This window comes from Amblyomma mixtum, chromosome 1, assembly GCF_055824585.1.
Source record: "Amblyomma mixtum isolate Tamu chromosome 1, ASM5582458v1, whole genome shotgun sequence".
NCBI classification, from domain to species: Eukaryota; Metazoa; Arthropoda; class Arachnida; order Ixodida; family Ixodidae; genus Amblyomma; species Amblyomma mixtum.
The window spans coordinates 198,630,057-198,648,326 of record NC_143012.1 but is presented as its reverse complement, the minus strand read 5'-3'; the positions used below and the strand labels follow the sequence as shown (position 1 = coordinate 198,648,326).

The 18,270-nt window shown below is 44.5% G+C and overlaps 1 protein-coding gene across 1 annotated transcript in view; it reads left to right on the top strand.

Moving 5' to 3' along the window:
* The window catches only part of LOC149370513 (MAM and LDL-receptor class A domain-containing protein 1-like), a 171,521-nt gene that overhangs the window by 151,774 nt on the left and 1,477 nt on the right, over positions 1-18,270 (top strand). Inside the window, exons 56-63 of the mRNA XM_089577892.1 lie at positions 115-237; positions 2,064-2,200; positions 2,894-3,017; positions 5,726-5,806; positions 7,157-7,330; positions 8,420-8,551; positions 11,357-11,509; positions 14,846-14,954. Coding sequence (XP_089434018.1) covers positions 115-237; positions 2,064-2,200; positions 2,894-3,017; positions 5,726-5,806; positions 7,157-7,330; positions 8,420-8,551; positions 11,357-11,509; positions 14,846-14,954 — 1,033 coding nt within the window. The remainder of the gene's footprint in view (positions 1-114; positions 238-2,063; positions 2,201-2,893; positions 3,018-5,725; positions 5,807-7,156; positions 7,331-8,419; positions 8,552-11,356; positions 11,510-14,845; positions 14,955-18,270) is intronic.

The following is an 18,270-nucleotide window of genomic DNA, read 5'->3' as shown; positions in this document are numbered from 1 at the left end:
CAGTAAGCATGAGCACACCGCAGTATAACTCTTTTCATAGTTGCGCAATAAATATGATATAGCGGCATGTTATTCCTGTGTCAAACTGAGATTTCTTTATCTTTTATTTTCTAGGATACTACCTGCTTTTGGATGCCGAAGACCTCGCTGACAACCGCCTTGCAAGCCTTAAAAGCCAGACCCTCACTTATGGTCCCTCGGCCTGCTTTAGGCTCTATTATCATATGAAAAAAGGATGTAAGTTATGAGTTCCTCTAAGAGTTGCAACAAATAGCAGCACATAAAAACAAAAAAGAGTGGTATGATGATGTTCATAAGTACATGTTCGCCAGTAAATATTGTTTTCTTCTCTAGCTTGATGTGAAAGATGTTCGGCACACATGATCACGTCAGCAAGATATCATTGCCAGAGCATCTTACAGGTGACAAGCTTTAGCTTCTTGGAAATGACAAGATTAAGGAGGGGCTGGAGGAAGACAAGCTTCAGTATACTTGCCAAAATTTTGCATTTCGATCAAGACCAAAAATGTTTTTTTTTGTATTTCATACATTGACAAATTAGCATTCAGACGCCAGGGCTTTCTCGAAACAACCAACATCTATCGAGCAGGAACAGATCCGGAAATGTGGTGCTTATTCGTGCGAAAGTTATCGAGTGGGAAGCTTTAAAAATATGTGTTTCCAAGTATTCCGCCCCAAAACACTGAGGGCATCCTCTCAGGAATTGACTGAGGCCTAGAGTGAACTGGTCTTTATGAGAATCATATTACAGTTGTCATGCTTGGCTTGGCTCATCGTTTATCGATTGGCGATCACAACTGCAATGGATGCATTTCAAACCCCTGCCGCCTTATCGATATCTCCTCGTCAGCAGGATACATTAGGCTTCGGAATGTTTAGATTCCGTGTTTTGCACGCAATAACTGGGCACTGACACCCAATAAAGCTTCACATAATTTAGCGTAATAGTGTTCAAGTATTCTCTTAGGGGCTGCTTGGTCGATAAGTGTAATGTATACAGTGATATCTTAGACGTCTATTCTGCCGTAAAGAGCAATGTAACACTAAACTCTGGGCCCGGAATTGTTGTAGCAGATTAAAATTGAAACATGCATGCTGCACGCATTGTGAGATGAATAATCATTACGTGACACGAACAAAAGCAGCTTTAAAGAGATCTTACTTGATGCAGGCGATTACAACGACTGCGCGAGAAACTTTCAAAAACAAACTGACAGTACAGGCAATGACCAGAATACAGGGCAAATTGAAACCTATGTTCGGCGGGCTAATCTAATATTTAAATATATATGTGGAATATAACGAATAGATGAAGGAAAAAGGGCCGCTAATGCTTGCCCAAGGGAACCATACGGGCCACAGTATAGTCAGTGCAGTGCGTAAGCCGCATTTCGCTATTGCATGTTTCTTCTTCAAGCGGCTGTAAAACTACGTTTCGATATGACTAAAATTCTCTAAAATGCAAAACGCTGCGGTTATTTATCACGCTCTGGAAGATAAATGCCTGTCGTTAGCATTGGGAGGATGCCGATGCTCCCTTTTATTTAATCAGCGCTTCATGCCGTAATAGACTGCACTCTGGCCTTGATTGCATCGATGCCGAAAGATAGCTGATCAATTTTTATTTCACTTTCTCTACCTTGAGCACGTTCAGAGGTAATTTTTCAGCGCAGTTCACGCAGCAAACTAGCCAACGGCAGGAGACATGGTCATGTTCCTGTTTTAAGGATAGGTAACCAGTCACAGAGAACGTAGAAGCGGGAACTTTATTTGACCAGAACTTATTTAACTTTTCCAGATGGAGCCGCTGTTCATATTTTACTTCCTCTTCAGTAAAAAAAAATCAATAAAACTATATATTCAAAAGGTATCCTATAATAAACTTTTTTTTATCCCTGAAGGAGAAACCAGTGATTGCATTCTTGTACTATGGATTGGTCAGCGATGCGTTATGAATGGTTTTGTTAATATTCGTCGTACCAATGTTTTTCTTAGAAGCCTACAAGGGCGTAATATAGTGTTATTGCGTTTCTGTTCCTCAGCAAGCGCATCACTGGGTGTCACATTTGTGGACGCTACCGGAGCTCCAGCCGGCAATTCCACGACAGTGTCGGCTACCAGTCCCACGGGTTGGACGTTGCTTGCTGTTGAACACAATGACCTTCCTTCACGATTCGCCGTGAGTAACTGCGTCCACGTTGAATAAAAAGTTATGTAGATATATTATAAGTTCATAGTCTAAAATCGAACCAATCCCTTATTATAGTATTAGGACGCTTCACATTGTGAATGAGAAACGTATGGCTCATAGAAACAATTTATTTCCAGATTAAAACGTCTGTTAATTGTGTGCTGAAACAGGGCTTATGTACACCAGGCTTCGATGATGGTCATTTTGTGCTCCTCCCACCGCCAGGAAAACAAAAAGTCATTATATCGCAAAACCATATTTCATTCCTGTAATAATTGTTTGACCTGTGTCTTTAATCGTTCAGCATTAAAGGCCTATATTCATTCTGAACAGAGCGGATGGCGAAATACATGTTTCTTTAACATCTACGCGCAGTTTTATTTTTTATGCTCAGCGGTGCTCACAAAATCTATGACTTCCCTCTCTAACGACAGTGTTTTTTATCTGTAGTGTATTTTACAAGGAATATGCCGAAAGCTATGCTTCCAAGTCATGGTGCGCAAACATGCCCACAAAAAATTGCAACCGACTGACCTCTGAGAAAATTTAAAAGAAAGCATGTTTGGTAGCACCTACTCTTATCCTGCATTCACTGTACAATATTCATTATCTGATATAATCTCAACTATAACCAATTTTTAACTTTTCTGCGAAATCTTTCACCAATGTCATATTATTCAGATTATAATCACGGGCAAGACAGGCGAGATCGGCAAGGTTCCAACTGATGTGGCCATTGATGATATCGACGTACGCCCTGGGAGATGCAATAGTGCCCCACCTGTGACAACCTCACCACCGCCAGGTATGCACGCGTGACGCGTTTAGATAAAGTTGACGTTCTTAGTCTAGCAGAATAAAAAAAAATTATTTTTTCTTTCGAAATTCAATATTTTGCGCATGGTTCACTGTTTAAAACAGGAGGAAAGCCCTCATTGTGCAAGAACTTCGGTCACTAGATGCTATACTTAACCGCTTGAAGTTCCAGGTCATTTGCTGTTCGCTGCTTATAAACATGAGCCCGGCGGTGTCGGTCCGTTAAACAAGCAGAACCTCAAAAGCCAGCGTTAAGGACGTTTGCATATACTATTTCCTGGCGTTTCGTGATATATACAATCCCCAGCATTCAATCTAGGTAACAGAGCATGGCACCGTTGGCAGCGATTGGTGTTTGAATTTCAGATTTTAGGAAAACCGCCAATCCATCTCGGAAAACCTGCATGAACCCCATCGAGGGAGTGGCTTTGAGTTTATGAATAGCGTGTGGCTGGTTAACTAAGCACTATAGTCCCATCCTACGGTTTCTGAAGTTGGCCCCTTTTAGCGCTGTTATATGTAGCTGAAAGGATGTAACCTTTAAAGCTTTACTCGGTCCGCTTTTGGCAGGTTCTATAAACGCCACAAATTCCATGCCACGGCGGTGTTTCATGGCGCCGATACGCGCTCAAGTGCATTCTACAGTCTGATAGATTTATTGGGCAATAGTCGCACGGAGCAAGAGAAGAATACATGTATGTATCTAGATGATAGATTATGGAGAAACCTGCACTACCCTTTACCCAAAAGACCCGCAAGTAGGGGCTGTTTATAAATTATTTAGTGACAACTTAGTGTAGCCACAAAGTTCGCTCAACATTAGGTCGGTAGGTTATGAGAAAAAGTGCAATACAGTTTGCCGAAAGAGATGCGCACGTAAAAAGCGAGTAAAAACTATTCAGTTCCCACATAGCATACTCAGACACACAGCTCTGCTTGTGCTTCTGCGGAAAGTTGTTGGTTAGAAAGCCACCGGTGTACACCCACCGGAAAAAAAATTGGCAGTGGTTTAGCTCTGGTTAAACCTCGAGGATTGCGAAAGCAACGAGCAGCGAGAGAGAGGCAATGGAGAGCACGCGGCAGCGGCGGCGGCCCCGGCACGCTAGCTATGCGCCACTACTGCGCATGCGCACCTGGCGACCGTGGCGGCGGCACCTCTGAGTCTCCCGCGTAGCGGTGGCGGCGGCGCGCCGTATGACGTCACTGCTCCTCGCGCATGCGCAGTATGGCATTTCGTCAGCTCCGCGAAATGGCTCGGCGACTCGCGTAGTGTTGCTTTCGCAACAAAGGATGTACCGGCACCCGGCTTCCTCACTGCAGTACACTGAGAAGAGTCTCCGTAAACCCTGCGGCACCCTTTCGAGGGCAAAACCACTTTCGAAAAGCTCAGCCTGCAGGAGTGGTTCGTCGTTCGCTTGAAGAGTCCCGCCAAGTTTCGAAAGTTCAGCAGACGCTAGTATCAATTGTCAAGGCAAGCAAGTTTCGAAATTTCATCATTGTGCCAAAAAGAAGAAAGGGTGTTAAAGAGTCTGGGCCATCCCTTTGAAGAATTTCCCTTACTTGTTGTTTGTGAAGACTGTTGATGGGTTTGGGTCAGGTCGTGCATTAAGTTGCTGGATGGGGATTTTGGATTCATCGATTTGCATTTCCGGCTTAAGGCCGTCGGTCCTGTTTCACTGCTTACCCCGCCGAGCCCTTGGCCGCCAGTCTCATGTAGGGTGGCAGTTTAGAACCATCTGGTTAACTTCAACCCGGTAGCAGTCCGTTCGTCCATACTGGCCGTCCTTTGCTGTGTCCGCAAGGATCACTCCCTCAGGAAGTTACTACTCCGCGCGGAAAGGCTGCATAAGTACGATGCCCACCAACTATACTGACGTAAAACCGTGCTCGAGCGAGCGAAATCAGCCTTCCGTGCTAATGCCTATTTTCGCTCCATTTCTTTTACACGCCATTGGGTCAAAGACCCATTTCCCAAACATTTCCTGCCACTTAAGTCGTGCATAAGGTCAAGGGACTTACTGTATTCATTAAGAACCGGCGGGTAGCAGCGGTTATGGGGATCCGACGCCGCAACCCACTCCGGCCGGCTTATCTAGGGTATCATATGCCCGTGGAAGTCTGTGGTCACGCCGAAAATCGGCACCGCATTCCACTAAAAAGGATTTGAAATTGACATCTTGCCGTTTCCTTTGGAGCGAAGTAAGCGTGATAGCAACATCTGACGAAAGCACCAAGCGGCCAAGCAGAGAAATGACAAGGAAGCAGGCCTTCAGGCTGACGACAGCCTTCTCCTTTCGTCGCACGCACCCATAAACCAATGGCTGCCTTACGAATCCAATGGCGAGGTATAGCCACCCATCAGGTAATGGCCCGGTCTCTGCTCTCAGCCGCTTGAAAGTCCCGGCTAGGCCACCGAACAACAGTGACCAATGCCATAGGTCCAATTGATACGAAGTGGAAAATGATTAATGGATCCTATAGAATACGGCCGCAGGTGTCCCACGTCTAAGCTTTCGGTGAAGCACTGTAGTCGGGAGGAACTTCTCAGTCGCCCGCGAGTGCTTATAGAGCAACCAATGGCGGACAGCCAGTAAACGGGCACATAGAGCATCTATCAAGCTCTCCGCGCAGCTGTGACGGCTGAATAATCTTGCGCGTGTTCTACACTTCATTAATGCTTAATCCAACTTTTTGCAGCAATTACCACTCCAACACCTTCGTCATCATCTCTCCCGGCAGAGCACACAACTAAGGGGACTACGGCAACACCAAGCAGAGGTATCTTATTCCGCACGCATACCTTCTGAGGGACTCTCCCTCTTCGGAGTTTTTCGTTTGCGATGGTACTGCCTGGCGAGTAGAAGCAAACACAACACCGCTTATTATTGAAAAACAAAACGAAATGCACAAGAAAATAAAGGAATCCTCAGGTGGTTCCAGCAAGCTAAAGCGCTCACAATAACACAACATCCCAATAACGTCCAGTCTCCTCATATCTACAACGAATGGACAGTTACGGTGATTCCAGTGACGCTATGTACACTCCGCTAAATGCGGTTCTAAAGACACTGCTGACGCCGCACCTCTATCCACACACGCGCGCTGCAACGAATGCGCAAATGTGTTCAACATAGCCCTAAATGAAGTATTATTAACTAGACTCTAAACATGAATACGCCAGTATGGAAGTAAAAAGGAAGCAATCTGTCCTCTGCAACACTCGCATTTTGTAAAAAGCTTACTCCTTAAAAGCTTAATGTTGACTCGCTTTTGAATTCTTTCTCTTTAGAGTGCACATTTGACATTCTTTATATCTCAGCTTGTATACAGTGAGACTGCGGTGATCTCGAGCACTTTCGAGATTTCACAAGCGGTAGTCTTGAATCAGGAGCTTCTTTCATGAGCAGAAAAAAGCAAACTGAAAATCAAGGCTATAACTGAAGTAGAAGCAATCACCTACCATAGCAAGGATGATGAAACTTTGTCGCTTTTTATTTTCTTCCCGAGGGCGATGACCCACTCGTCAAGGAGTCAAGACGAATCGCCGCCATTTCTTTTTGTAGATTGCAGGCACAGCCTGTGGAGGCAAGCGAGCTAAGATTAAACAAATTTACATTGCTATGGGTTTAATGTGTTCGATATATTGATCAACTTGCAATTTTTGCCGATATCTCAAGTTCGCTTATTTCCAAACTGCTTCTCGTCTTTCTGCACAATGAATGGAGTAAATGAGGTGAATTCTCGCATTATTACGACTCTGTGACTGTCTCCAATGTCCGTACTGCTTTCAATTGTCCACTGGAAGCAAATTTATGCCAGTGCGGTTAATATAGCTGCGAAAGAAAAACACGCTCTACGATTATGTAATTTCCTGGGCAGAAAACTAACATCTTTATTTCCCTTTGCTAGATAACCCCAGCTTTCTGCACAGCATTTAAATGTGCCATCAGTGATTGAGCCGATATTGTACTGACGCAGGTAGATCAATTATTGCAATGTATTACGGGTTAAATTCATTATAAATCAAAGTAAAACATGTTAACTCTGTGTTTAGCTCTTGTTTTTGCTTACATAGGTGCCTGCAGTCATATCAATGTGGTGTTTACGAAGATTCTATTCTCCGTGCAGTAGAGACCACCTCGGTTGCCACGACGACCGAGTCACCTGCTCCTCCCAGGCCTAATCCACCCCTAGAATGCCCTAAGGATCATTTCAACTGCCGTGATGGCATTAACTGCATTCCTACCGGGCTTCTGTGCGACGGAGTTCGTGACTGCCCCAATGGCCTTGACGAGCAGTGTGGTATGTAGCATTGTTAAAGTACTATATTCATATGTACTGACCGACGATAATCGGCAGCATGTAACGTAAGATCCCACTGTCTTAGCGAACTATCACATTCAGAAATTGTTGACAGGATATCAAGGATCAACAGGAAGGGAAACAGTGAGTTAAGGTAGACGGGTAGATTAACGCATTCATTTACGCAAAGATTGAGCAGTAATTCATTGCTACTTTAGCTATATAATGGCCGCGTTGAAATATTGTATCACCTGCTGCTCTCACCTGCCGCTGCTGGTTGTGATCACCAGTTCACTTATGTTTCAAATACATACGGTAGAGTGGGCACAAAAGCGTTCTTTTTATTATCCAAAGGTACGAGCAAACAAATATATCATACTCGCAAATACACCCCACATAGTCGACAAGAAACGCCCAACTGACACTGAACAGTTTATGTTTGTAAGAACTTCGAAATATATTTTGCTCGATCTTCCGCGGCAAAAACTGAAAATGTCTCGGGCAAAATGATCCGTCTTTTCATAATCAATACCCTATGCAGTGTTTCAGTGAGCGTATACAAAGCTAGCTCCAAGACACTGAGAGAAGCTTTTTGAGCTTGTCGGCATAAAAAACTGAATCCACTTAGAACCCGACATCTCCTTCTTCTGTGACGCGCTTCTGGGTGACAACAACTGGGACAGTGAAACTCAGAAGCTATATTTACATACTAGCAACATAAAGCAACACGAAAGTAGACTCCATAGGCTAGGGTACGGCGGGTTTGGGACGAGCCCGCTGGAGGCAGCTGGTGTTCCTGCTGCAGTATTTCCGCTGACTACAGGCTTCAGGTGCAGAGGCTTGACCAGAAGTCGAGTGGAGAACTGCCTGAGGCATTTTTCATAAAACTACCCTCACACCACACTTTACCCAGCACGTACAACTTCAACTACAGTCATTTGTTCACCGAAAATAATTTTAAGCCTGAGTGACACAAAGAAAGACCACACCGTATTCAGTTTTCTTACAAGTTTGGAGGAAGCTAGTCGTTGTTTTTTTTTTATTTGTGTCGTTGCACGTGCGTGAATGCCGTTCTCATTCTTGCCCTAGGGAAGACAGTCTCCTGCCCAGCAGAGGAGTTCTTCTGTGTAAGCCGCACACCTAGAACATGTATTCCGCGTTCCATGATCTGTGACGGCAAAGAAGACTGCGTCGGGGGTTCGGACGAGTCCTTGTGCAAAGGTGTGTAAACAAGACACATGCGCCTTTGTTTGCTCTGATGGAAGAGCATGAAAAAGGATATTTTACTCTAACCACGATCAGTATCATGAAACGTTTCTTTGGAGATCTGTGACCAATTGTACAGCACACATGTATTTGAGCTTTAACCATGTTGCCTTTTTGTGGCACGTCTCCACACCATTTTAACGCTTCCCTCGTTAACGTTGCCCTGATCGACGAAGAGTCATGCGTTTGGCCGTCATTATAAGGTGTGCCAAAACCCAATGTGAAAACTTTCCTTTCAGAGGACAGCCGTCCACACATTTCTCTAGTCGGTTCTCCATTTTTCCTGATCGCCACTACCTAGCGCGCCCGATGCAGCTTTAAAATACACAGAAGTTAAATAGTTTCAAGGGAGTGTGCATGCAAGTTAAGGTAAGGCTTTGAGCCTTAGGACACTCCTCTAGATAGGTCGGCGGATATGACTGTACATTAAACCCTAATTTTCCTGGGATTTGGTGCAAGCTGCCCCCTGAAGTTCCTTCTCAGTTGCTACATACCAGATAATTCCATCGCATTGAGAACAGAGCGAAGACAAATCCATAAATTGGCACAGAACTCGATACGTGCTTTGCAGTATGCCAGGGTCCATGTCCGTGGGCCCCTACGTTTGATATAGTTAATTTCCTAACACTTGATGAATGCTTTGGCTTCTTTTCACTAATCCCGCCTTTCATCAGCTGAGCTGAGTTCAATTTTAAATCACAAGCTCTCTCTCGATGACTAGAAATGCAAAGAAACGTTGGGCTTGTTGCGCGCATGGTGGAAAAGCAGTCATTGAGCGTCGACGCTTCCGCCTGCTGCTAGAAGCATCTCGGGCTGCAGAACGCAGCAAAACCAGCATCAAGCGGTTTGTGCGATATAAAACAAGAGGTAAAGACAATCGCACATAAAAACAAGCTTAACGGAACCGAGAAGTCATCTTTGACATTCAGGAGAGTCTCTGAGCACACTTTAAGAGGTTTCTAAGCATGTCCGGACTGGCTTTGTTTAAATGTAGAGTTCGCCTTAGCGAAGGATTTCAATGCAGCAAAGTTTTCCTTAAAGAAAGAAAATCCGGCATTACTAAGCATTAGAGCAGTGTGTGCATTAAAAAAACGTATGTTCATAAAAAAAAGAAAAGTTGAACTGGACATGATGTCAGTAAAAGCACAAGCGTACTTATGAGCAGGAGTGTCTCTCCTTGAGCTCCATTAATTATGACTAGTATTGTTCCTTTCATTTGTAAGCTTCCATTCATCCAGTTCTCCTGGTAATATTAATACTTCGGTATTTAAAGCATATACAACCTTGTTACCTAGACGCTCAGCACAAAGTACTTTTAGCAATGTGATGGAGACCTACAAGGAATAGAGCTGGAAAAAAACGGCTGTCTTTACGCAGATTATAAAGATGCCTAAGCAGCGGCCATCCATTTCCGGCTTGTGCTCTTTCCCCTTTCCGAAAGAATGCATAATTATTGTGACTTGGCTCTTTTCTTGTACCGAGGTGGAGGAGGCAGGAAGCTGCGTTAGAGGTCGACGGGTTTATGTGGAGCTTTAATCAGCGGAGAGCAGTTTGTTCATTGACGAAGCAAATTGTTTCCTCATGGACGGCAACCATGTAAACTCCATTGGGTCTCAAGCACAGACACCCTACACGCATCTCCTGCATTTGTCCGCCTATGGAGGGCGAGAGTGAGAGCGCTTTTTTGTTCCTCTTCTTCGTGAAAGGGAATAAAATGGCTGAGGCTTAACTTGGTTAAGCCTGGAGAATGCGAAGCATCATCGTGTCGCGTAATTTGGAGGCGCACAACCACAGCGACGGCGCGAGGTGGGCCCCCGTTTCTCCACTGTCGGGACGTCATCGTGTCACGTGGTGTGACGTCATGTATCACTGATTTGGAGGCGCACAACCACAGCGACGGCGCTAGGTGGGCCCCCGTTTCTCCACTGTCGTGACGTCATCGTGTCACGTGGTGTGACGTCATGTATCACGTGATTTGGAGGCGCATAACCACGGTGAAGGGCTGAAGTGGTAGCTAAAGTAGTATGCTTCGCATAAAAGCCAATTTCAAGCAAGCACCATCGCTTTCTAGAAACCTTGGGTTTATTCTAAAGCACCACCACTATTGGTCAAATGTTTAGGGGAAACCCCAAAATTGGAGTAGATTTGTAATAAGGGAGTAATTACTCATTGACGTCCACCCAAGCGCAGCCATACGGCTACAAAGGAAAACTCTACAGCTTTCTCAGAAACTTCGCAGTTAAAGAAAAATTCGTCATGGTCCGGGGTTCGAACACGGGACCATTGCTTCACCGGAGCAGTCGCTCTACCAATTGAGCTAACCGGGAAATGCTTAGGGGAACATTTTCCTAAACATTTGACAAACACTGTTCCCACTTCGAGTTATCAATTCGCTCTCGCCTTACCGTAAGCTTACCGTCCCGCTTAGCTTAGTTGGTAGAGCGACTGCTCCGGTGAAGCTGTGGTCCTGGGTTCGAACCCCGGACCAGGACGAATTTTTTTTTAACTGCGAAGTTTCTGAGAAAGCTATATAGCTTTCCTTTGTAGCCCTATGGCAGCGCTTGGGTGGACGTCAATGAGTAATTGCTCCATTATTACCACCACTATTGTTCTCCTCAACTTCTGTTCAGTAGCAGGTCCCATAGCCTGAGCTGAAGATGTCCACAGTATCGAGTGAACTCTAGGATATATCTTTATTAAAATCAAGTTTGCTTTTACTTAAAAGTCCTTCTGTAACATGCATAATTTCCATTTCACTAGCATGCCCGCCCAACTTTTGCCTCAATGACGGAGTCTGCCAGTGGACGGTAAAGGAACCGTACCCTATTTGTAAATGCACTGCTGGCCACGGAGGTCACAGATGTCAGGCTTTGGAGACGGCAGAGCCTCACAGTGACGAACAAAAAGCCAAAGGTAAGAGCTAACTTCATCTGCAGCGTAGATACGATTCCTCAGAGTCCTGCATCCTGCATGTTTCTTTGATGCTAATGCACTAAAATACACTATTGCTTTTCAGTACTAACTTAGCAGTATTCCTCAAGAAAATTATGTGATGGTCTTATATGCCAAATATGGCTACTCTACAGAAATCTGGAAGCTAACAGAGAGGCTTCATTTAAACTGCGACCAATGCGGCAAGCTGTTCAAAGTAAAATGACAAAGAGAAAGGTAAAAAAAGTAAGATAGCAAAATAAAATGTGAGTTAATGACATACCAGTTGAGATAATGATGAGGAAATGCGAACAACGACAGCAATAGGTTTCTTATTGTAAGCGGGAGGATTCGACCTGAACAGAATCATAGTAATGCGTTCAGAGAGTCAGGTGGCCACGCGGAACAATTATGTTTTGAGGGACAGCGTGTGCATAACTCAGCAAAACAAAGGTAATTACTGCTCAGCAGGAGAGGTGTTTGTCCCACAATCGATGAAGCTTCCTAGTTAAAAGAAAACGGGATTTTCAGTTAACCTCAAGTTGCAAAAGAAGTGCTTGGAAAAGTCCTAATGCCTTTACCTTTGGCAGCTCCTCAAACAAAGCGAATTTATTAAACCTGAGCATAAACTTTCGTCGGTTGTTGATGTCAAGGTCTAGAATATTTTGAATTTTAGATAGGTGTACATGCGTCCAAAGCAAGAATTTAAAATACAGTATGTAGTTCCCATAATTACAATGAGGACAACTATACAGACTGATTCTGTTGCTTAAAGGCGACGTTCTCCAAACTCAGGTACTGCAAACTAACGATATGAAAGTAGGTCTTTGATTCGCACGCTTCATTTCTCCAAGCGAACTCACCAATGCGTGAGCGGCCATACGTGACAGCATTATGATGCTCGGCTTGAGGTGAAGAATATAAATCGAATGAACAGATGAGGCCCCGATATCCGGGGCAAGGCACGGAATATTTGACAGAGGTAGCTCCAGCGGTAGGTGAGATTTTTCCGATACGTTGCTAAACCTAAATCCCCGAGATTGCGTACGTAGGGCGTGGAGGCGAGCGCATTTTGAAAGAAACAACGTGAAAGTGGTGTCCATCGAAGTCCACTTTAAAGGACCTGAGATGGTCAAAAGTAGCTCGGAGACTTCCAATACCTTTCTCCGTTACAAATCATGGGCAGCTTTTGGTAGGTTACACTCTTCATAACATTTTATAGCATAACTTTGCTGAATTCAAAGGTCTCCCATCCGTAGACTGTTCGGAATTCATTCCAATGGCATAAACATCATTTTTCCGGTTATAAACCACCCACAAAAATCAGCAAGGCTCAATGAAAAATAGGCCATGTAACCTCACTTTAGAATGTATGAAAGCCTTTCTTTAGGTTTTCCAGCTCTTGTGGCACGGCGCATGGCTCCATTTTGCCACTGAGCCCCACGTCGATCCAATCTGATAGCCACAGTGGTACTACTCTTGATATAAAATTTATATAGGAAAAATACAGGCGATGCCACTTCCGACAAACAAGTTCGAATGGTTCCACATCTTGTAACTATGCTTCTGGCATGGCTCAAAGCTTATGGTTAGGGAACCGAGTGAAATACGCCGACGTAAGGAGAGAACAGTGAACGTGTGCCGACTCGGAACTTATTTATTCGCAAGAAACAAGACCAATATATTAGAAGGCCAAACAAACAAGCAAACAAGAAAAATCAAACCGACGTGCTGTTACGTCAAATATATATGCAGAAAACTTCATTATCACGAAGCAAGAAAAAAGTCTTAGTGATGCACAATCTAGTTTTCTTTTTCATGTGGCACGGCTCAAAAAGCTCTCGTGAGCCGGCCCGTGTTCTTTAAAAGCTGCTGTATGCTTGGTATTCCGGGTAGCAACATGTGGGCTTTTGGTTTTTGTTTGTCTGCTTGTTCATGCTTGCAATATACGGTGCATGTTTTCAGTGTATAAAATTCAGTTGTGAGTTAGCACTCCTCCTCTATCGTCTCCCACCCATGCACGTCTTTCGCTCGCTCTGTTTCCTTGTAATGTATCACTACCTGAGTTTCTAGCTAGATTATTCAGCGAAGTCAATTTACCGACGGCGTATCTGGCACGAGGTTACCTATAACGAACCAAGGAATCGGCAGTGGTATGTCAATCTCGGCGGCATTCACACCCACGACAATTCAAACCTTCCTATGCTATGAAACCTTGCAAGGCATTGCACGAGATTACCAGTGACGAGCCAGACAAGTAATCATGGTCATGCGATCTTCATGAAAACGATCATAGTCATGCTACCTCGGCAAATTCTTTCATAACTCCTCCCGATTACAGGGTTTTTGTCTCTCGCTTTAGGTGTAGCTGCTAGCGTTTAACCCAGAATGCGTACTTCACCTCATCATTCTCAGTAGTACCGGTGTGTTATGCAGGTGTCTTCGTACTGAAGAAAAAGCACTGTTAATTATAATAGCATAGCCTTTGTACACCGCCTCTAGGACTGCGCAGGACAAATTCCTGATGAATTATCCAAAGGGATGCTTTCATCTCTTTTGAGGAAAACAAACTTCTAACAATAAAAGAGCAAACTTCAGCATTAAGCACGACGCCTTTTTCTAAACGATTAACAACAACAGTGGCAAGCTTTTGATGTTTGTCAACAAGTTTCGATAAGATACGCTGCTAGAAATTTGTGGCAGCGAGCATCTCTGCGACAACCGGCCTAGTTGCAGGAAATATCACGGTAAGATGGCGGTAAGCCTTCCGGTTGCGAGATTAAAGCCTGCACAGCGTTTCGTGTGTGAGGGCGTCAAAAGGCACGACAAAACAAAAAGGGAGCGGAATAAAGGATTTAGGTGTGGGAGCCACGTGTTTAGACTTATGTGTCATGTCAGTGCCGCATCGTTACAGCGTTTAGCGGGCAGCACCACATCGCTGCTGTTTTTAAAATAACACCGCCCTTGGGACCAAGGAGGCAAAGAAAATGGAAGCGATTTGGAGTAATTTCTTGATGAGAATTTCGATCTGAATTTCTACAGTGATATTTTTTCCTCAGTGCTGGCTAAAGTAAATAAAAGCTCAATCCTCTGCTAGCTTTAGCACCTGGTTCCTTAGACCTCCGAAATAACACAGCCCCCTTTTTGCCTTTTAAATTTTAGATATTCACGTTGTCTTAAATTTTGCGAAACTTTTCAGCAATTTTTAATCTGTAGTCTTCAGAAGAATTCCTTCATATCTCTAAGAACAAAGACAGCCCGTGAACGGCGTGTTTGTTTTGTTCCGTTCAATAAACAGCGCGAATGTTTTCATTCCAGATGTGGGTTCTGCGGGACCGCTTACAGTTGGACTTCTCGTCGTCACGGCTGTTATAGTAATTGCAGCCGTGGTTGCATTTGTCATCATCAGAAGGCGACGTGCAGCTAAGTAAGTTCCGTTGCAATTTATTTACGGCCCGGAATTTTACTTTAGTCTGCTGGCGAGTGACGTTTTCTTGTTTTTGCTTCGCGTTCATCAAGTCGTAACAATGATTGCCTAGTGAAGAATGACAAGCGTAATGCGATAATATTTCTGGGAAATGCCGGGTGCGCTAAACCTATCACTCCTAAAATATTCTAATATTTTCCAGAGATTATTCCGGGGTATTAAGTATATGGAAGCTGCTATATTTCACTGCACGGGTAACAGGCGTATGAATGATATTCAACACTTCAAATTTTAGGCATGTTTTTGCAGTGATATAGTTTGTTTTTCAATGTCAGAGTAGTAACGGCACGAAACGTAAACAGACTACGAAAGATAGTTGAAAGTGATGCTGAATGCTGTCCTAACGTTGCTACAAGAAAATAGCATGCACCAAAAATTTAGTCAGTCATCCTGGTCATTACTGGGGATACGGGACTGTCCCCAGGCACTGCCGGTAATCTTAGCAGCTTGCACTGCAAGGATTACGTCACGGATGAAGTGCGCTGCTTCTTATAGTGGTCATTCCCCGCATTTATCCGTTGCGTGTTTGTCTGCTTGTCTGAAGCCAGTTTTGAGGCAGGCAGCTCACCAGCCTACAGGGTAGTGGGAAACCTGCCGAGGTGTGTGCGTGCGTGTGTGTACAGACACACACGCACACGCACACACTTTGACACCTGCCCACCGTGTCAGCCGGCAGCTCATTTAGATGTGAGAGGTTGCTCGAGAAGAGCAACCTCAACCCAAGTCCCACCGATGGCTGCACCTCCCACAGAATGGCAGTGGCGCATGGCTTGACCGCTGCATCACTACGCCCGAATTTATAGGAAGACTTCCAAGGCTATATTAATAGAGCGAATGACCAATCCTGCATATATGGGCATCAACCCGTTATCACTATCCAAACAAGTGCCATCCGTGAACACTGGATTTGAACATTGGAATCGAGGGGAAAACCGAACTGCTAGCAAGCCTAATTCGCATTTGGCAGAACTACGCAAGTCGACCATAATTTTTTTAATGATTAAAGCCTTTGGTGACGTGGTGACTGGCATGGGAACTAGAACCGCTTCTCCCGAGTTTCTGACAATGATCCATCGATAGAGCAAACCAGTAGCGGCATGTAACGGTTCTATAACTGAAGTTTTCAGTCAGTTTTCATCTTTTATTGCGTTATAGCATCCCAAAGCGGCCCAGGCTCTATAGGTACGCCTCAGTGGAGGGATCCAGAAATTTCGACCGCTTGGTGTGCTTTAACGGACACTGACATTGCACAGTACACGGGCTTCTAGAGTTTCGGTTCCATCAAAATAGGACCGCCGCGGCCGGGATCAAACACGCGTTTTTCGGGTCAGCATCCGAGTGCCATAACCACCAAGCCACTGCGGCGGGTTGAATCCGCTTCCATGATCGATGATGGATTCCGCTTCCATCATCGATTAAATTTTTAGTTCTGTCAGTATTACTAACGGTTTTGCATGTGGATGATAAATACAAAGGGTGCAGACCTTATAAGGAAAAATCCATTCTTTGAACTGAAATGTAGCAGCCATGGGCACTGTGATCTCAGGAGAATGATGGAACAAGTAGGCCATATTGTATAGAGAGCGCATGTGGCATTGGTCACCGCGGATTATAATGCACGACGGCCTGTGGTGCATTTTTACATTGCGCAGAATATGATGTGGTTCTCAGAGAGTCCGAAAGGAAGCTCGCGCAGGAACGTAGCAAAGCGAACAGATGGGTTGACTTTTCTTGCAGGAAGAACTAATAGTTCGGAAGAAAGCTCCAGAAATACTTCAATTCCCGAGACAAAAAGATTCATGAGCATACTGATACCCAAGACTTGTATGGGAGACGCAAACAAAATACTATGCCTATACGCTGCACTAAGAACAATGAAAGAGACCCCCAGCTCCGCCTATGAGCCAATTTATGAAGTGCTCCAAATTGGGTCATTCCCTCAATCTTCATGCGAACAGTTGGAAACCTCAGAATTTACAAAGCACTTTTTTATGCATTTTACGGATAATTTATACTTTCACTTTAACGTATTAAGCGACAATTCGGCACGCTGGAAATATTCAAGCATGCGCTCTACAAGATCCTTGCTCAATCAAAAGAGCACTTTGCGAACTAACGTCTATTCTGCCTTGAAAAGGCTCTAAATACCATTTCTCTCTTTTTTTTTTTTTTCTTTTTCTCCTAATCCCCTGCTGCCAGTTCTCGGAAACCCAGACACTCCTGTTACCCCCTCTGCCCCCACTTTTTGGCTTTCTCTGAACACGAGCCATTCCCCCGCCCCCCTGCCTAGTCCTTCCTGGGAAATGCCCCCCTTCCTTTCTCCTTCCAGTGCCAGCCCCCCCCCCCCCCCTTTTTTTTTTTTTTTTTCCCCTTCTTATCATGTCCCTGTACCACACTGACTAATCCTTTTATCTGAGTTTTGCAGGTTCACCCAGCGCTTCCCCCCCCCCTCCCGTCGCAGCCCCTTCAAAGCCTTTTGTTCATTGCATACCACCCGGATATAGGTTGTTGCACTATTGTAGCCTAGCGAATGATGATTCACCTCCCTCCCCTTCCTGACACGCATCCCCTCCCACACCACTTTCCTTCCCCACCCCCGGGGCCTTCCTCCTCGGAATGAAGGCCCTATATAATCCCTGCCGATGATGAACGCTTTGCCCAGACGAAGACAAGTCCCCTTGTCGAAACGTTGGCTCTAGCAAACTGAGGTTTTCCCCTCCCTTGTTCATTTTGTGATCGCCAAGGACCATCTACCGCACCCTCTCTCTACCATGGATTTCATTGAACAGATAGGTTATAGAAAAGTACAAATAATACAAACACCTGTAATATGTCACTAATCGCTATCTAACTCGCATGCTTCGATTTTTTCAAGACAGGATTGTTGCGCAATCTAGATAAAAATCTCCTTTTAACACTTTTTGTTCATGGTTGGTGGCTAATGGCTTTCATATCTCGGAGCCATACTAAAATATGCATTCTATTGCAGACAAAACATCTCAACCAAAACAGCCTAGAGATCCTTAGAAACCCAATCAACCTTTGTATGCTAATAATAAGGAGGAGCTTATACCTACAATTCAACGGCATATTTTTAGTCCTTTCAGAGAGTCCAGTTATTACACTTTTAGTAAGAAATGAATTGAATATCCGTATTTCCTTCAGCGAAAGAAAAAAACAAGGATCTAATTTTCGCAGAAAGCAGCACGAAAAATTTTCTTACAAGTGAACTGCCCGCCCAGCGTCAGTGTTTTAC